Source organism: Neopsephotus bourkii, unplaced genomic scaffold (genome assembly GCF_033783945.1).
Source record: "Neopsephotus bourkii isolate Nb327-2 ecotype Australia unplaced genomic scaffold, CSIRO-AGI_Nbou_v1 NB_1637, whole genome shotgun sequence".
Lineage (NCBI taxonomy): Eukaryota > Metazoa > Chordata > Aves > Psittaciformes > Psittacidae > Neopsephotus > Neopsephotus bourkii.
Genome location: NW_026902112.1, coordinates 12,331,997 through 12,352,486, shown reverse-complemented (window position 1 = coordinate 12,352,486; position 20,490 = coordinate 12,331,997). Strand labels below are relative to the sequence as shown.

The window sequence follows — 20,490 nt, the reverse complement described above, 5'->3', positions numbered from 1 at the left end:
TGGCCATGTGGTCTTTTATGGTCCTCTGGTCATACATACTTTTAATGTGATTCTTTAGGGCTAGATAAGAGGAGACAAGAGACTTTACAATGATGTGGAGGGAACTGGTGAGGTGCTGGCACAGGGTGCCCAGAGAAGCTGTGGCTGCCCCATCCCTGGCAGTGTTTAAGGCCAGGTTGAATAGGGTTTGGAGCAACCTGCTCTAGTGGAAGGTGTCCCTGCCCATTGAACTGGATGAGCTTTAAGGTCCCTTCCATCCCAAACCATTCCATGATTCTACTGTTTTGGGGGAAGCTGTGCCTTCATTTCCCGTGTGTGAAACAAGGGGAAGCAGGTTGTGTGAGTGCCGTGAGGACTCGTGTGCTCCAGTGCTATCGCTCCAGGAGAAGGTGCCCTTCACAACTTCTGCTCTTCAGGAAAGCCTGCTGAGACCCAGGGAGGTGTCCCTCCAGCTTTAGCTCTTCCAGCTGTTGCTTTGTCCATTTGTGCTGGTCTCAGCACTTTATAAAGCCAGAAGCACATCTCTTTGCTTGGTTCTTTTTCCTTTCAGTCAGGTGAGCCTTTGGTTCGAAACATGATGGCTTTAGGTTTTGCTCTAAACATAGCGGAGATACATGGGTTGGAGGTGGTGGCCAAGGACCCTTACAAGGACCAAACCCTGAGTGAGTAAATGAGCTGAAGGTGCTGTATTGGTACCTGCTTTTTTGTTGAGCTTGTGCGTTAGAGCATCATTAAATCCTTTTTCATCCACCCTTGCACAGATGGGAGCGATGTCGAGCGGGCCATAGAAGCAGCCAGAAATGCAGGTTACATCCCACCGTAACGAATCCATGGAGGGTGGTGTCATTGCTGTGACCTGGATACCAGTTTGGGGTTCATTTAGGAAGCGGTTCCCGTTTTTCTTTCATTCCAGAGCCAAGAGTTGCTCTGGGTCTAATGCCAGCAGAGGGAGACAGCTCTGTATGAGTCCTGCCTGGGAAAGGCTGGTGGCTAATTCAGTTTTAATGGGAGATCAGCAGTGAATTTGCTTGGTCTTTGCGTTCACATTGAACACACACACACGTCACTTCACAGCACGGATGTGCTGAAGGTGTGCACCAGTGGATTTTACGCCTCAGAGCCATCCAAATCCTATGTAACAGGATGATGAGAGATGAATATGCCTCCTGCATCAGGACCTGATGGGCTGTGTCAGTTCACCTCCTGTATGAAGATAGGCTGAGAAAGTTGGGGCTGTTCAGCCTGGAGAAGAGAAGGCTGCGTGGAGACCTCAGAGCAGCCTTCCAGTATCTGAAGAGGGCCTATAGGGATGCTGGGGAGGGACTCTTCATTAGGGACTGCAGTGACAGGACAAGGGGTAATGGGTTAAAACTTAAACAGAGGGGAAGTTTAGATTGGATCTAAGGAGGAAATTCTTTCCTGTTAGGGTGCTGAGGCACTGGAATAGGTTGCCCAGGGAGGTTGTGAATGCTCCATCCCTGGCAGTGTTCAAGGCCAGGTTGGACAAGGCCTTAGGTGATATGGTTTAGAGCGAGGTGTCCCTGCCCAAGGCAGGCGGTTGGAACTTGATTATCTTAAGGTCCTTTCCGACCCGAACTATTCTATGGTTCTATGATTCACAGCCCCTGTTTCCCCAGAAGTGCCACAAATGTTTTGAACATAATTTTGCTTCTGTGCTGGACCCCCCCTTTTCCTTATTTCACTGCACAGTCCCTGCTGGGACACCAGTGACAAGTGGCATCACTCAGGGGTTTGCACTGGGAGCAGTACTGTTTAATATAGAATCATAGAAACACAGAATGGTTGTGAATGGGACCTTAAAGCTCATCCAGCTCCAACCCCTGCCCCAGGCAGGGACCCCTTCCACTAGAGCAGGGTGCTCCAAGCCCCTGTGTCCAACCTGGCCTTGAGCACTGCCAGGGATGGGGCAGCCACAGCTTCTCTGGGCACCCTGTGCCAGTGCCTCAGCACCTGCACAGGGAAGAGCTTCTGCCTTATCTCCAACCTGAACTTCCCCTGTTTCGCTTCGAATCCATCACCCCTTGTTCTATCACTGCAGTCCCTGATGAAGAGTCCCTCTCCAGCATCCTTGTAGCCCCCTTCAGACACTGGAAGCTGCTCTGAGGTCTCCACGCAGCCTTCAAAGGGAGCCAGGCTTAAGAAAACAAATTCCAGCCCTCAGAAAGCAATGGGAACACGTGCTGGGAGCTCTGACTACTTATCCGTAGTGCTACCTCACTGCAGAGATGACAGCATCCCAACCTTGTCAAATGGCCTTGCAGTTTTAAGTGTCTGAACCCTGAATAGATGAGAAATAAAGCAAAATTAGATGTCGTGGGGAGCTTCTCATCACCCAACACCACCAATGCCTCCTGCTCAGGGCTCTCATGGCCTTTTTGACTCCTTCATTCCCAGCCTTTTGGCTGGGGTGGAACCTGCTTCCCAAAGTCCCTGCAGCTGCCCTATAAATGGATTTTTGAAAGCATCATCTTATGGTGAATTTCCCTTTCCATCTTGTTGTTTATTAGGCTCTTAAAGGCAAAGCTTGTAATGCATCCATTGATCCAAATACCAATTGAATAGATGTGAGCACGTAAAATAGTCCCGACCCTTTAATAATGGAGCAATACCATTTGTAATGTAGGCAATGCAATTAGTATTGCTAACCAATACATTGCCCCTTGATGGGGGCCTTTGAATCATTTTTATACATTACAGTATGTATCACGTCCAAGCAGACTTCCTTAAGTGTTTGCCTGGTGAGTCTCTATATACTGATGCTCTCAGAAGTGTCAGGTCTTTTTCACTTGGAAGTAGATCTGAAGTCTTCATGTACATGTACTTGTCTTTATATATAGATCTACTTGGAGTACTGAGCACAGTTCTGGTATCCTCAACACAAGAGGGACGTGGAGCTGTTGGAGTGAGTCCAGAGGAGGCCATGGAGATGCTGTGAGGGCTGGAGCAGCTCTGCTCTGGAGCCAGGCTGAGAGAGCTGGGCTGGGGCAGCCTGGAGAAGAGAAGGCTCCTGAAGGGGAGACCTCAGAGCAGCTCCAGTGCCTAAAGGGGCTGCAGGAAACCTGGAGAGGGGCTTGGGACAAGGGCCTGTAGGGACAGGCCAAGGGGAATGGCTTGAACCTGCCCGAGGGGAGACTGAGCTGAGCTCTTAGGCAGAAGCTCTTCCCTGTGAGGGTGCTGAGGCGCTGGCACAGGGTGCCCAGAGAAGCTGTGGCTGCCCCATCCCTGGCAGTGCTCAAGGCCAGGTTGGACACAGGGGCTTGGAGCACCCTGCTCTAGTGGAAGGGGTCCCTGCCCATGGCAGGGGTTGGAACTGGAGGAGCTTTAAGGTCCCTTCCAACCCAAACCCTTCTGTGATTCTGATCCTGTGACTTGTCAGTATTTATAAAATGTATATGTAATCATTTATGATCTATATATATGTTTAGCTACATAAGTGTATATATACTCTCTCCAGGCATATACAACACGTGTAGTAATATATTTGCTCCCTGGATCACTTGATTGCAGGGATGCTATGAGTTCACAGAATCAGAATCCGAGAATCCCAGACTGGTTTGGGTGGGAAAGGACCTTAAAGCTCCTCCGGCTCCAACCCCTGCCACGGGCAGGGACCCCTTCCACTAGAGCAGGGTGCTCCAAGCCCCTGTGTCCAACCTGGCCTTGAGCACTGCCAGGGATGGGGCAGCCTCAGCTTCTCTGGGCACCCTGTGCCAGCGCCTCAGCACCTGCACAGGGAAGAGCTTCTGCCTAAGATCGTGCTAAGGAATCAGCTGACAGCGTTGCTGTGGTTCTTGTGTGGGTCAGCTTGTAAAAGATGCTTATAGGCCACTGTATGTGGTGTATACATGGATATATAACAACTCCCTGCTTTATATTCAAAGAAATAAGTTTGCAGTAGAAACATGTTATTTATTCCTTAGGGTAATATAAAGGCAACAAAACCAATTCTCAGAGGGGATGGGGAGGGACTCTGAAGCATTTATACACTGTTTTCTATGCCTTAGTAGGTAAATTACATGTAATTGTAAATATCTCACTGCTGTGGATATGTGTCTATCCCTACAAAAGCCCCTATAGCCAGGAGCAGCCGGGAGCTGGTGTTTTCTCAGCGGATAATTCCCTTTAGCACAGCCCCACTAAACTGCTTTAACCTCTTCCATGCTGAGTCAGTGCCTGGCTCTGGTTTCCCGATGAGCCCTGCAGCCCGGCTGAGCTATTAGTTTGCTTTAATTAAAATAGATCAGCTCTTCTTGCTTTTCTTTGCATTATTACTGTTTCCTGCGTGAGGAAAAAAGAGCATTTAAAGAGAAGCTGTTGCTGGAAAAAGCAATGATGGCAGGTATTTTTGGAAAGCGGGCAGGAGGGAAAGCCTCCGATGGGATTTGGCTCTATGTGTGCCTGGAAAACAGCCAAAGTCGAGGCTGGTTTGGGTTTGAAGGTGATGCAGATGGCTCTGGCTGCTTTTTAATGTGGGTTGTGGGTTGAAAATGGATTTGATCCTCAGCAATTACTGTTGTTTAGGCTATATCCTGGTGTTTAGGGTTTCCCAAATGAGCTTGGCACAGTGTGGATGTAACTCCATAGATGACGGATGGAAACGCACATCAGAGTGGTGATGGTGCTGGGTGTTTGCACCATGCTTCGTGTGGGTTTGTGCATTAGAAAAGCAAGGGGGAAGGTGCAGGATTGCAGCTCTTGGAGCGCATCCAGACATCTGAAATAGCATTTACTAAGCTCTGGGATGAGCAGATGAAGAACTGTCACTTGTGTGCCAGGGCAGGGCAAGGTCTATGACCTGCTCTTGCTTTCCTTCTCATTTCAGAGCCCATCACTGAGGGTGGTAGGAGGCTGCTTTGGAGGGATTAAGCATTAATGTCCTATCCCACGTGGATATGGGACTTGATGCTGCCTTAACAGTGTCACACTGAGCTTGGGCACCGGCTGGAGCACCGTGCTAAAGCTGGTAACACCTCCTGTCTCCTGTGCTGAAAGAGATCCATTTCAGCTCATCAGAATTAAACCCTAATGAACTTTGTCCAATTGTCAGAGCTAATGGGGGTAAAAGGAATCTAATTAATGGGACAATGGGCCCAGGGCTTCCTGGTGTAATGACTGAGCTGCTGCAGCATTAGAGCAGCGGGTGGAAAGCTCTGTATTAGGGGGTGTCAGCACTTCCATTCTCCCTCTTAGCCTAAGCGGTTTAACAGGATGCTCTCATGGGGTTTAGGCTGCAAGTTGACCTACCTTGAAAACAGCTTCATGTGGGCAAGCACGTCTTGTAGAACAGCTCTTTTGTCTTTCCTCCAGGTTGGTGTTGCACTGGGGAGGGTTTGATAGTGCAAACTTTGCTGGAGAACTTGGAAATGCTTCAGAAGATCCTTCTATTGCTCTCTGTGCGTGGGATCAGGGCTCTTGTTGGAGGCAAGTCAAGCAGGGTGCTTTCAGGTTGAACTAGGAGTGAGCAGAGCTGCTTTAGGCTGGGGTTGGTCAGAAGATGGATGGGGAGATGGTGTCTAACCACTTGGAAGCTCTGGAGGTGTGCGGGAGCCTAAGCACAAGAAACAGGGTCTGGTATGAGGTGTTCCTGCCCATAGCAGGGCATTGGGACTGGGTGATCTTAAGGTCCTTTCCAACCCAAACCATATTATGACTCTAACTGAAGCAACCAGGGAGGTGTTGGATGAAGGAGGACCCGAGTTATGTGTCCCTTCTGACACAAACCATTCTATGGCTCTATAACAGGCAGTCAAGGAGATATAGGATAAAGGAGGAACTGAAGCTCTGGGTCCCTTCCAACGTAAACCATTCTATGATTGTTGTAGGTGTTTTGGAAAGTGTGAAGAAGGGGATGTGCAGAGATAGGGGAAACAATGGAATGGGAGGGAGTAGCCAGCAGAGCAGGAAACCTAAGCCAAAACCTGCTTAGTCCCTACCTGAACAGAAGAGTCCACTAAGTTGTTGGAGCAGATGAAGTCTTGGCCAGAAGCACCATGTAGAAATCCCTGTTACACTAGGAAAGCAAGAACCACAAGAAGATGAGTGATTGAGACCACAGCAGCTGTTTGCTTTCAGGAATGATGATGGAACATTAATTACAGGCAGAAGGAGCATCCTGCTGAGAGGAACATTGTCCTGCTGGCAGCTCAGCAAAGATGCGTTTAACTGATGGAGAACCTTCTTACGGGTGAGGCTGATGTGGTGGAACGCATAGAGGAAAAGCCATGTTGGAGTCTGGTTGTGGGTCTGGAAGGTTCATGGCAAGAAGAAAGGAGGTGAATGGTGTAGTATCTGTCATAGGGTGCGTATAATATAGAGGGACATCCAGTAGCTGCAGCACAGAGGGAGAATCCCCTCCCTGACCTGCTGCTCATGCTCTGGGGATGCAGCCCAGCACATGAGAGGGTTCTGGGCTGCAAGCACACACTGCCAGGTCATGGGGAGCTTCTTATCCACTAACAAGTCCATGTCTGACTTACTGGGGACCTCAGAGCTCTCTGGGCACCTCAGTGCTCTCCAGATTGCCCTCTTTCATGCTCTGTAAGGGCCTGATCCATCCCTGCCCTCCCCTTCTGGCCACACCAGTCCTTCAGTGCAGGTTGTGAAGCAGATGCTGTCCTCCATTCTCCATCCATGGCACGTGGAGCTGGTTTTGCAGCCAGGCTCTTCATCTCTCTACAGGAATGAATGGGGTTGGAAACAATAGCAGTGATTTAGCAAACAGGAGTGATTTTGGCCGGGGAGAAGAGCTCTCTAACATTGCTGTAAGCTCCTTGAGGTGAGAACTGTATCTCCCCTGTGTTTTATAAGGTCTTGGCATGATACAAGTGCTTTCCCTGGCACATGGGTTCACCCTTGTCAAGTGAGTCCATAAGCCCAACACTGCAGGGCTGCCAAGTGCAGGCTGAATCCTTCACTGTGACTTTTCTTGGAAGCAAGCAGGAAATGCAGGGGAATGCCAGCGTGGAGCTGAAGTGGCTTCAAAGTGAAGCCATCCATGGGAGGAGATAATGATACACTAGAGGGAAAGGATGGAACCAGAGGGACCTTGAGAGGCTGGGGGAGTGGGCCCATGTGAACCTCATGAAGCTTGAAGAGGCCAAGGGCAGAAGATCCATGATTTCATACGCTTTCCTTTCTGATTGCTTTTTCAACTCTTACTATCACAGTCAATGAACTGAATTATTTGAATAATCCAAATCAGGTTCTTTAAATAAATCAGGTCTTAAAGTGTCTATTTGAGATTTTACCTTTTTTTTTTAAGAATAAAACAATCATGTTGATATCAAGTCCAGAAATCAAAACATTTTAATGGAATTACTTGCTTTATTTCTGTGGATTTGGGGTCCTAAAGCAGTTCTTGAGTAAGGATAGAGACATTACAGCTTCCAAGCAGAACTGGTGGAGCAGCTCAGAGGGTTGCTTGGTTCGAGGAACACTTTTAAGCCTAAATCCTGTGTTTTGTTCTGTTTCATGCTAGGAACAAGGATATTGTGATATTTATTCCATTATTTTTGCTATCATTCCCAAATCAGGGCTTTGATCACCACCTGAAAGGCTTTGGGTGGCCAAGTTCCCTCCTGCCTCGCGTCTCCCCATTGCTATCTGCAACCATTGCCCTGTTTCTGATCCGCTCTTTCCTTGGGAATCAAATGCCAGCATGCAAATGTGATTTCTTACTATGTAAGGATTACTTCCAGGAAAAAATAAGCTAAGCCTAAAGAAGATATTCAGTAGGAAAAGAAAACCATCCTTTAAGAGCCCCTTGTATTGCCGTCAGCGCCAAGAAATCCTCTCCGTTTCAGTTGGCTGAAACGCCATTGGGATGCTGGGATGCTCTTGCTCTGCTCTGGGTTTGGGTTTAATTTATATACATCAGATTGTCCATGTATTTCAAATATAGAATCATAGAGTAGTTTGGGTTGGAAGGGACCTTTAGAAGTCTTATATAGGTGAGTTTATGCAGGTGTTTGTGGGGGTTTTGGGGATCAGATGGTCTTATGTGTTGAGCAGCTTGGTCGAGTGGAAGGTATCCCTGCCTGTGGCAGGGAGTTGCAACTGGATGAGCTTTAAGACCCATTCCAATCCAAAGCATTTCATGGTTCTATGATGGGTGCACACTTGTGTGCATAGCACAGGGGTGTTAAATATGAGCATCTCCTACAGTTCTTGCTGCACACTGCAATGAGTCATCCTTGTTCCTAACACTCATTGTCTACTTTGGCTTGGAAATCTCCCTCTTTTTTGCTCTTCATAGAACAGTCTAAGAGGGTCTGTATTTTGGTGGCAGCACTTGCTGGTCCTGGCCCAAGTTTTGGTAGTTTTCTTCCATTCTGAGCAGCTTTGCTGTATTTGGAGGCAAGGAAGGCACATTGAGCTGGGCATTAACTGACCATTGACTCCACGTTGTCTTGCTAAGCCCTTTTCTCCCTCTTGGTCCAGTTTTTGCTTTGGGTTTACCAGTCTGTTGGAAGAAACATTTCCATTTCCCAAGAGATTTCCATTTCCCGTCTCCCATTTCAAGTGGAGAAAACTGGAGGAAATAAAGTGTGGCAGCAGGACCAGGACAGTGATTGTCCTCCTACACTGAGCACTGGTGAGGCTGCACCTCAAATCCTGTGTTCAGCTCTGGGTCCCTCACTACAAGAGAGACACTGAGGGACTGGAGCGGGGCCAGAGAAGGGCAATGGAGCTGGTGCAGGGCCTGGAGCACAAATGTGATGGGGAAGGGCTGAGGGACCTGGGGGGTTCAGTCTGGAGAAGGCTCAGGGGCGACCTGATGGCTCCCTACAAGTGCCTGAGAGGAGGATGGAGCCAGGAGGGGCTGGGCTCTGCTCCCAAGGAACAAGGGATGGGACAAGAGGAACCGGCCTCAAGCTGCACCAGGGCAGGTTTAGATGGAGCTGAGGAACAGTTCCTGCCCCAGAGGGTGCTCAGGCATTGGAACAGGCTGCCCAGGGCAGGGCTGCAGGCACCGGCCCTGCAAGTGTTCGCACAGCGTGGAGACGAGGCCTCAGTGCCATGGGTTAGTGGTGGCCTTGGCAGTGCTGGGGAATGGTTGGACTGGATGAGCTTAAAGGGTTTTTCCACCCTAAATGACTCTGTGACTCTAAGAAGGACACAGCAGCTGGACATTTAATCACGGGAAAGAGAATAAGGAAAATCAAACTTGGTCAACTTGATCATGTACAGAACAGCAGCATGAAATGGGCAGACTCATTGAGAGCAACCCAAAGTTGAAGGACGAAAGAGAATGAGCCCAGATCTCAACCTACAGCCTTTTATCACTCCAGGCCCTCCCTCTGTACCGTTTTTAGCACAAGCTCCTCTGATGCTCCCATCGCTCTCGGCCCCGCATTGGCTCCGGAGCTCCAACAACCACAACGCCGGGTTTAAACATTTTTATAGCGTTCCTCTACCTCCCTTTTCATTAAAACTTTGTCTTCCTCTGTCCACCCCGGGGGGAGGGTGGGGAAAAGACAACCCTCAACCTTGTGTAGTCAAGGTTATGGCGATAAATTCTGTAGCATTGTCACTTCTATTCGGAGTAAATTGGCTGGCCGCTTTCGGGCTGAAGGGAAGATAATTTGCTGTAGTATTTCAAATGGATTAGAAATGGATTTGAAGGGAAAGTTCATGCCTCCCATTACAAAGGCTAGAAAGAAGACTATCTTAAGGCACTGTTCACACTCTGGCCTTCATTATCCACGCTTAATACCTTTCCTATTTTCCAACGTTAATGAAATTTCCTGCCGGAGCGGGGCTTCTGGATGGACGGGAGGACTCTTTAGATCCGCGGGCTTGTGCGGCAGAAAGGGAATTACAAGCCCCTCGTGTCGAGGGGCCGGTGTATTCTTCAGGGCCTTGGCCTGGCTATTATCTCATTAATTTTAGCCTCTTTTTCTCAATACAGTTCATTTCCAAAGGCCGTCCTTTCCATTAGGGTAAGCATTCAACGGAGAGCAGTGACACCACTGCCGATGAAAAGCCACTGTGGGTTCAGAGTGGTTCCTTGCCCTCCATTAGAGTCATCCTCCCCTTCATCCGCATGCTGGTGGCTTTTCCCCATGGACATTGGGTTGAACAGTGCTAATGGGGAAGGGACACAGAGCTGAGGTTGTGTTGGGGCTGTGGAATGGTTGGAGCAATAAGTTGGGTTAACAGGAAGATAGAGGCTTCCTACAGGTGAAGGTTGGTCAGTTAGGTTTTCTCCCATCTCTTCAGTATGGGTTCATGTTCCACTGTGATTTATGATATAAAGCGTATTTTACCTTCAATTTTAAATATCTTACAGAATCAGAATCATGGAACAGTCTGGGTTGAAGGGACCTTCAGAGGTCATCTAGTCCAACCCACCCTCCAGTGAGCAGGGACATCTTCCACTAGATCAGGTTGCCCAGAACCTGATGTGGGTTCATATTCCACTGTGAGTTTCTGATATAAAACATATTTTGCCTTCAATTTGGAATATCTTTGTAGAACCATTGAAGAGTGTGGTTGGAAGGGACCTTCAGAGGTCATCTAGTCCAACCCACCCTCCAGTGAGCAGGGACATCTTCCACTAGATCAGGTTGTTGATCCACATCCTTGAAGGAATCCAGGGATGGGGCATCCACTACCCCTTTGGGCAACCTGTGCCAGGTTAAAGGGAATAAGTCTAGCTACAAATAATGAAGCCCCCTGAGAAGGTGTTTAAGTTGGGCTGTTGGGGCCCTTCAGAGCCCTCAGAGGACATAATCCCCATTAAGGCTGACTTTTTGGATAGGAGGGTTTCCAGTTGAGGAGCTGGGCTGGTGCAAAGCCTCCGTGGAGGATGAGAGGTCCTCAGGTTATCCCTGTTTGGACGCTTCCACCACCCAGAAGGTAGAAATGGAGATGGTGAGGCTGAGCCCTTGGTTGAGTCTTCAGCCCAGTGGCATGTGGGGCTTTGAGAACCTGGGTAGATGTTCTGCAGAAGCTTCATTTATCTACCTCAGAAATGCAACAGCCACGTATTGGAGGAGGTTCAGCCCCACTCCCTGTGTGGAATGAGGTGCTTTTTGATGCTTTCCACCAAAATCCTTGAAAAATCCCAACGGGAACATCCCTAACAGCCAATACATTACCGCCGATCCCTTATATTTAGGGTTTGACCCCTCCTAAGGACTGCCAGAGAGCAGAGCTGCTGCTGTGCACATCTCTGCTCCGCTTCTCTTACGCTGCCTTTTCCTTTATCATATCACTTTATAAAGGGCTAAAGTGTTTTCTGCTCTGTAGCTGTTGCTGTTTGCTCAGCAACTGCTCCCTGCTTGCTCCCTGCTCACATCCCAGGGGTCAGATGCCACCAGGTAATAACTCTTGATAAATGGTGACTCTTGAACAAGGAGTGCTGGAGTGTGCAGCCACTTCAGTGCCTTGAGGGAGTGCAGCAAAGCAGGGGAATAAATAGCCTGAGGAGTGGAGGGATTTATCCAGCTGGGTCTTAAACTGATGTTTAAACCAGTGGTTGTTGGGCTCAGCAACATAAGCAGCCCCGAGGGCTGTGCACAACTTGGGATTGGTTGGATTTTCATGGAAGCACAGAATCCCAGCCTGGTTTGGGTTGGAAGGGACCTTAAAGCTCCTCCAGCTCCAACCCCTGCCACGGGCAGGGACCCCTTCCACTAGAGCAGGGTGCTCCAAGCCCCTGTGTCCAACCTGGCCTTGAGCACTGCCAGGGATGGGGCAGCCACAGCTTCTCTGGGCACCCTGTGCCAGCGCCTCAGCACCCTCACAGGGAAGAGCTTCTGCCTAAGAGCTCAGCTCAGTCTCCCCTCGGGCAGGTTCAAGCCATTCCCCTTGGCCTGTCCCTACAGGCCCTTGTCCCAAGCCCCTCTCCAGCTTTCCTGCAGCCCCTTTAGGCACTGGAGCTGCTCTAAGGTCTCCCCTTCAGGAGCCTTCTCTTCTCCAGGCTGCCCCAGCCCAGCTCTCTCAGCCTGGCTCCAGTGCAGAGCTGCTCCAGCCCTCCCAGCATCTCCATGGCCTCCTCTGGACTCGCTCCAACAGCTCCACGGCCCTCTGGCGCTGCCCCAGGGCTGGGTCAGGACTGCAGGGGGGGTTTCTCCAGAGTGCAGTAGAGGGGGAGAATCCCCTCCCTCAACCTGCTGGCCATTAGGTACTTGATACGAGTTTTATTCAGTGTATTATGGCCCTAAGACTTTCCTCCAGGTCCTGTTGCCAGTGATGGTGGCAATCTTGGACTGCAGAAACTTGCTGTGACCCGCTGGGTGCTCCATGGACAGCCCTAATGTCCCTCCTTTCATCACTCACTTCCCACCATGATGCCACTGCCATAGCTCTTTACCAGTAACTTGGTTGTGTAAAATTAAGACTGGATGCTTCTCTCTGGAGCAGTTCCTCAGGACCAAACCCTGGGGATGCTAGAACCTGGGCAGCATCTTTATAGAGCCCCGTCCCCTCCTCACAAACCAGGCAGCAGTTCAAGCTCGGTAGCCAGTGGCAACAGCCCGATGAAATGAAGAGCCTGTCAGGCTCAGCATTAAGAAATGTAACTATTCCATTTTCCAGTTCTCCTTTTTTCCCTTTGCAGCACATGTTCATTTACAGGGAATGCTCTCCAGGGTTTGCATTCTGCTGATAGGATAGTGGGATCTTCATTTACAGATAGGCTGCGGTAATGCGGGGTTTATGTACGTTCTGCTAATAGCATTATGAGCCTTAGTTTGGACTAATACAAAATTAGAGCTCTCATTTGCATAAACAAATTACTGTTTGGATTAGCCCTAAATGAGGGAGACGACTGATAGTGGAGATGTGATTTTGGCTGTTTGGATAACGGCATGTGGACTGAATGAGCTGCCTGCATCCGCGCTGCTTGGGAAGGAGGCGGGATGGTGCAGGAGGTACCAGGTCATGAACCAGAGGGGGTTTTGGTGGCAGATCATAGAATCAGCCAGGTTGGAAAAGCCCTTTAAGCTCATCCAGTCCAACCATTCCCAGCACTGCCAAGGCCACCACTAACCCATGGCACTGAGGCCTCGTCTCCACACTGTGTGAGCACTTGCAGGGACGGTGACTGCAGCCCTGCCCTGGGCAGCCTGTTCCAATGCCTGAGCACCCTCTGGGGCAGCAATTGTTCCTCAGCTCCATCTAAACCTGACCTGGTGCAGCTTGAGGCCGTTTTCCTCTTGTCTTATCCGGACTCATTGCTGTCCCACTGCCTTGTACAGGGTCTGTGGGTCTAGTGGAAAGATGGGGAGATGGCTTTAACCTGCCAGAAGGGAGACTGAGCTGAGCTCTTAGGCAGAAGCTCTTCCCTGTGAGGGTGCTGAGGCGCTGGCACAGGGTGCCCAGAGAAGCTGTGGCTGCCCCATCCCTGGCAGTGTTCAAGGCCAGGTTGGACACAGGGGCTTGGAGCACCCTGCTCTATTGGAAGGTGTCCGTACCCGTGGCAGGGGTTGGAGCTGGATGAGCTTTAAGCTCCCTTTCAACCCAAACCATTCTATGAAATCATTGGGAATCAGAGCTTCTCCTGTCTACAGCAAGAGCATCCCTGCTTCCTCCTTGCATCACCTCCATCATCAGGCAGCTGATGGTTTGCTCCCAAATCCACAGTATCTTCCCTATTTTGGTCTTACCCTGGCTTTATCTTTTCTTGCAGATCCCCACTATCAATCCAAGCTCGCCCATCATCTCATGGAGGCAAGTCCCAGCACGTGCAGCAGAGATGGAGGAGCAAAGGCTACCGCTGCATCGGCGGTGTGATGTACCGCGTGTCGGCCAATAAGCTCTCCAAGACTTCCAGCACCCCTGTTCGGGGCAGAGACCTGAGCACCAAGAGCCCTGGTAGAGCAGGTGAGCAGCAAAGGTTTGTCCCTGTCTGTGTCCAAAATCCACTGATGTTCAGTATTGAGGTTGGATTTTAGCTGCTTATTCCTACCCCATGTGTTGTGACTCATCCTTTGGCCTCACAGGAGCTCAGATGCAGAGGTGATGGGCATCCCCTTGGTGCCAAAGCACATCCCTGAGCTCTTCTTGCTCTACAGTAGCTCTGAAGGGAAAGTAACATAGAAGAAGTGAAAGATTAAAGAAAATTGAGGTTTTTCTTAACTGAGGCTTAGTTAAGAGATGCACCATTAAACTTGTTTCTTGTTTTAACCTGAGCAAAGCCTCCTAACGCCACCGGAAGGTTAAACCTATTTGAGATGCTCGACAAATTATGTTCAATATTGACCTAAGAAAAGCTGGGAGGATCATTCTGCAGATGACTGTGAACAGGCATTCCAACACGGTTGCTGCCTTTACATTTAGCTTCAATTCAATTTCTCTTTCAGCTCCTGTTGTACTTGATGCATCAAGTGTGGCTCTGTGGCAAGAGCAGGCTTTTAACTGTGCTTATGGTATTTCTTTGGAGTTTTTACTTGGGGTCACATATTTTTTGCTCCTGAAGTGCTTTATTGACAAGATTTGGGGACAATTAAGCTGGGAAAGGCAAAGCTGATGGGTTTGTGTCACTGTTTTTCTTTGCTGGAAGGATGAAGGGTGCAGAGATGAGTCTGATCATGGATGATGCTCTAAATGAGGCAATGTAATGCTGAAGTTGTTCAGTGTACGGTGGGAAGGTGGATGAAGAGACACAATAAATAGTGTTATTGAGAGATCAGCCTTCTTTCAGCCTCTGAAACTGCCTGCAGAGCGTTATGGGGCATCCTGGGTAGTTTTAAACTCACAAAAAGCAGGATTAGGAAGGGAAGGAGCTTTGTGCAGGTCAGGAGACCTGAGCGGCTCCGGGAAGTTTGAAATGCATGAGGAAAACCAGGAGCAAGCAGCAACATCTGAATGAAGAGTGAAATAAAGAGTTCTCTTCATCAGGGACTGTAGTGATAGTGATGGCTTCAAACTGAAACGGGAGATTTAGGTTAGATACACGGCAGAAGCTCTTCCCTGTGAGGGTGCTGAGGCGCTGGCACAGGGTGCCCAGGGAAGCTGTGGCTGCCCCATCCCTGGCAGTGTTCAAGGCCAGGTTGGACACAGGGGCTTGGAGCACCCTGCTCTAGTGGAAGGTGCCCCTGCCTGTGGCAGGGGTTGGAACTGGATGATCTTAAGGTCCCTTCCAACCCAAACCATTCCATGATTCTAAATAACTTCCCTCTGATGCTCACATAGAATCATAGAACAGTTAGGGTTGGAAAGGACCTTAAGATCATCCAGTTCCAACCCCTCTGCCATGGGCAGGGACACCTTACACTAGACCATGTCACCCAAGGCTCTGTCCAACCTGGCCTTGAACACTGCCAGGGATGGAGCATTCATAACCTCCCTGGGCAACCCATTCCAGTGCCTCAGCACCCTATGCAAGTTCTAAGTGGTGCTGGAGATAAAACGGCAGGAGAGGGACTGCAAGTGAGGATAAATCCTTCCTGCACATCATTGCTCGCAGGGAGAAGGGCAGAGATGTAGCTTAAACCATGGATTAGCTGCCCCAGCCACCTGAGGCTGGATGAAGACACCAGCAGATGATGGCAGAGATGAGGATGCAGCGGTGGCTGAGGGGGCACGGAGCTGATGGAGCATCAATTTCAGGTGATCACCCTTCTGAGAGCATTTAAGGGATGCTCAGCAGCAGTTTGGGGACAGTTTGCTGGTGTTTTTGCAACTCAGCTCTGCTCAGGACAGATTTTCAGTGCCTGACTAACCTGCAGCATCCTCCTTACTGCTGGCTCTGCAAATAGGTATGGGCATGGTCATGAGTGTGCATCCATATGGCTTGTTTCGATGTCTGTGACCCTACCTGCGAGCTGTTAAATCCTTGGCTTTGGTGCTGTGTCTGGAGGAGGATGCGCAAGGGTCAGCCTTCAGAAGCATGGAAAATAAGGCCATAAAGTGAGCTCAGGGGGTTGTAGAGCAAGCAAATCCTGGTGTCAGCAAAGCTGGACTTGTTAAAGAGTTTTCCTAATGGCAATGGGATTTTCCAAAATGACTGGATCAGGATAATCAGCTACACAAACCCAGCCTGAGGGGGATTCTGCCATATGTGCCATCCCCCGGCATTGAAGCTGTCACCAACGGCAGCAAACATCTTGCTGGAGTGCAAGAAAAGGGGTGACCCCCCCAGGATGTGGACAGGAAAGATTTTAGATGGAGCAGCTCTGGTTTTGGGACAGGTTTCAGGGCAATGTTGGATCACTGGGAAGAGCCCAGGAGAGAAGTGATGGCTGGAAGAGTGGATGGCCTGGGTCTGTGCAATCTGAAGAGGAGGAGATAGAGGGGCTTCAGGTCCCCAAGGTCATGAAGAGCTGCTAAGCAGAGGAAGGATGTCTTCTCCATGGCCAGGCGGAGCAGCCAAAACCCACAGGGCTTAAACAGTTGCGGGAAGGGTTCATAGAGTCACAGAATAGTTTGGGTTGGAAGGGACCTCAAAGATCGTGTAGTCCAGTGTGGCAGGGACACCTTCCACTAGACCAGCTTGCTGAAAGCTCCATCCAACCTGGTCTTCAACATGGCCAGGGATAGAACACCTACCTACAGCTTCCTTGGGCAGCCTGTTCCAGTGTTCACCACTTTCACAGGGAAGAACTTCTTCCTTATATCTAACCTGAACTTCCCCTGTTTCAGTCTGAACCCATCACCCCTTGTCCTATCACTGCAGTCCCTGATGAAGAGTCCCTCTCCAGCATCCCTGTAGCCCCCTTCAGACACTGGAGCTGCCCTGAGGTCTCCATGCAGCTTCTCTTCTCCAGGCTGAGCATCCCCAATGTTCTCAGCCTGGCTCCACAGGTCTTATCTTGCTGTACTCTCCTTCCCCTGCCACACAGCACGTTGGGTTTGTGACCATAACGCCCAAGTAGCTGGTGTGTGTCAGAATTCTTATGTCATCTTTCAGCTCTAGCCATAACTCATCCATCTTCCAAGGATGGAGTCAACAGATACCACTGTCTCTTGCTTTATGATAACTGGGTCTGGTCCATCAGCTCTACCCGTAACTCATCCACCTTCACAAGGATGGATCCCACAGATTTCACTGTCTCTTGCTTTACGATAACTGGGGCTGGCAGGGTGGAAGATCTGTGTGTGCTCATCGCCTCTGAACATTCACACATTTATTCAGTGCTCTGTGTTTGCAGCACTTGACAAAGTTTATCTAAAGACAACAGCTTTTCCTTTCCCTTTGAGTGCCAGACCCTGTGTTTGGGGGAGCTGAGAGATGGGAAGCGCTCCTGACAGTTTAATAGCATGGTGTTCCCTTACAGTGAGTTATAATTCTGCTCCTTGCCTGAATTTATTGGGTCACTGTTTTGTCTCTTCATGGCCCGACTACATTAAGAAATGTGATGCTGGTTGTGCCTGGATCCATCAGATGGACTGATGCATCCACGCTGTTGCTCTGTCTCCAACAAGTGATTTACTGATGGATGTTGGTGGGGAGTTAAAACTTGGTCTTGGGGATGCACCTCTTGCAGCCAAGTGCTCTGTCAGAGTCAATTGGAGTCAATCAGAGTCAATCCTGGGACTTCCAGGAGTGTTAAAGGAACTCATCCATCTCCCAGAGCAAGGAGAAGAGCAGGAGTTTTGTTATGGCTCATCCTCAATCCACTTTATTGCTGGTGGCATGGAGGACACCTGGCTGGGGACAGAGAAAGCATCACTGCGGACCCAGGGTAAGCTTCTGAAGGTGTTTCTGGTATAAAGAAGCGCCCTGAAGAGGTTCATGGTGAATAATGTGGCTGCTCCATCCCTGGCAGTGCTCAAGGCCAGGTTGGACAGGGCTTGGAGCAAGCTGCTCTAGTGGAAGGTGTCCCTGCCCATGGCAGGGGTTGGAGCTGGGTGAGCTTTAAGATCCCTTCCAACCCATCCTGGCAATCCATGATTCTGTAGCTCAGCACTCGAGCAAGGATGGAAAAGGCTCAGAAGAAAACATGTAGCTCCAAACACAGAGCTCAGAAATGCACCTCTCATCCCTGTGCAGGGTGAAGATGCAGAATCAACATGGAAAAGCTCTTTCCCTTTGGGATAACTAGTATTTCTGCAATGATATATTTCTCACTTATTAGAAAATAGGTGTGGAAAGCATTTGATACGTTGCAATTAATTAAGCAGGCGGAATAAATTGCTTTCTCCACTCACAATGAGCATTTGCCTCATTTCTTGCTACAGCTGCTAAGACGTGCTTCAGACTCTTGAGGAATTGCCGTGAAATTGGGGGAAGAAGCAAAAGGTCCTGACAATGTAGTGCTTCACAAAGGAATTCCAAAGGGAAACTGAACCAGCACAGCTCTGTGCAAGACTGAAAGCAGCAGAAACCAAATTAAGGGTTGACATTGGCCAGGAAAAGAGCTTTGACCCTAATCTAGGCACCAGCCACCACCGGTGCAGTGAGAGGTATTGCACACCCTGAGCTGGGGCTGGCTCCAGTGGTGTTTTGACAGTGTCCAGGCTGATCTCCATGGACAAATCCTCTTCTGCACTTCCTCATCCTCCAGTGAGGTTTTACCTGCTGGGAGCATGCAGGAGCCTGGTGGGATGAAAGCCTGGTGGCTTTGGGGACACTGGTGTGGCTGGGCTTCACCTGCTGGAGGGATGCTGGGGACTAGAATGGTAGGACAAGGGGTGGTGGGTTCAAAATGAAACAGGGCAAGTTCAGGTTGGAGATAAGGAAGAAGCTCTTCCCTGTGAGGGTGCTGAGGCACTGGCACAGGGTGCCCAGAGAAGCTGTGGCTGCCCCATCCCTGGCAGTGTTCAAGGCCAGGTTGGACACAGGGGCTTGGAGCAAGCTGCTCTAGTGGAAGGTGTCCCTGCCCATGACAGGAGCTGGATGAGCTGTAAGGTCCCTTCCAACCCAAACCATTCCAGGATTCTATGATTTCAGATGCAGAGGGAGAGCTCCACACTGGGCGAAAGGAGGAGGAGGATCACTGTGGCACAGGGAAATGCACTCTCAGCTCCTTGTTTACCAACTCATTTTAGAAGTGCTGAGCACCACAGAAATGCACTTTCCACTTTGCAAGGATGATGAAGTGCTCAGCACCAGCGCTGGCTCCCCATGGCCGAGGGCTTGTGTGAACCATGCTCCCTCCTCTGAGCTGCTTGGCTTCTTGAAAAGGAAAGGATGGGTTTAAGACTGGAACTTTTCCATCACCCATCCTCTGCTTGGCAGCACTCTTAATGCTCGCTACGTCTTTAATGTAGGTGTCCAAGCAGGAATTAGGCAGCAAAACACCTTGAATGTGTTGGGATCAAGTGGTGTAGGGTTAAGGAAGAAGTAGGTAGAGGCCAGCACAAGTTGTGAGAACAGTGGAAACAGGAGTGTTGCATTCCTCAGCTTTCAGCTGGTTTTGGTGTTCCTTGTGCTGGGGCCCACTTGTGCTCGGCCCCTTCAAGCATCATTCCTTGGGTTTAGGAATGCTCAATCCCTTATCCCTCTGGAACTCAATCCCTTGGCCCCTTTTGAGCTCAGTCGTTGTCTTTGGGATTTTTTAATCCCTAGACCCCTTCAATCCTAATCTGTTGCCTTTAGGATTACTCAACCCCTTACCCCCTTTTGAGCTCAGTCCCTTGGTTTGGGCATTGCTATATCCCTTGGGCCCTTCAATCTCAATCTCTTGCCTCTGGAATTACTCAATCTCTTACCCCTTTTGAGCTCAGTTCTGTGGCCCCTTTACTCCTGATGCCTTGTCATGAAGATTGCAGAAACCCTAGGTCTCTTCAATCTCAAACCATTGCTTTTGGGATTGCTCAATCTCTTAACCCTTTTGAGCCCAATCCCTTGGCTTCTTCAGGCTCAGTCCCTTGTCTTTGGGATTGCTCAGTCCCTTCATGTTCAGTCCCATGGCTTTGGGGTTGCTCAGTCGCGTACTCTTCTTGAGCTCAGTTCTTTGGCCCCTATTAGCTCAGTCCCTTGTCTTTGGGATTGCTGAGTCCCTCAAACCCTTCAATCTTAATCTCTTCCCCTCTTGAATTAAATCCTTTGGCTCATTTCAGCTCAGTCCCTTGTCTTTAGGACTGCAGAATCCCCTACCCCTTTCGAGCTCAATTCCATGGCCTCTTCAATCTCAGTGCCTTGTCTTTGGGACTGCTGAATCCTTTGGCTCCTCCAGTCTCAATCTCTTGGTTTTGGGATTACTCAACCTCTTCCCCCTTTAGAGCCCAATGTCTTGCTTTTGGGATCGCTCAATCCCTTGGTCCCTTTAGAGCTCAATTCGGTCTGGGATTGCAGACAGGGACTTGGAGTCCTTGAGGAGTGCCACTGGGTCCAGCACTGGTGTAGACCAGAGCCTGCACAGCTCGGGAGATGCTCTGCATCACTCTGGGCTCCTTGCAGTCATATGCTCGTACAGCATCAAACCCAAACCATGCTTCATTAATCGATGTTGCTTCACTATGGGTTCAAACTGAAACAGGGGAAGTTCAGGTTAGATACAAGGAAGTTCTTTACTGTGAGGGTGCTGAAGTGCTGGCACAGGGTGCTCAGAGAAATGGTGAATGCTCCATCCCTGG

At 49.6% G+C, this 20,490-nt stretch overlaps 1 protein-coding gene across 2 annotated transcripts in view; it reads left to right on the top strand.

Annotated features, from left to right (window-relative positions):
• Positions 1 to 20,490, top strand: part of ZC3H3 (zinc finger CCCH-type containing 3) — a 155,058-nt gene that overhangs the window by 86,310 nt on the left and 48,258 nt on the right. For both annotated transcript variants that reach the window (XM_061374233.1, XM_061374232.1), the window contains exon 5: positions 13,658 to 13,851. In XM_061374233.1, coding sequence (XP_061230217.1) covers positions 13,658 to 13,851 — 194 coding nt within the window. The remainder of the gene's footprint in view (positions 1 to 13,657; positions 13,852 to 20,490) is intronic.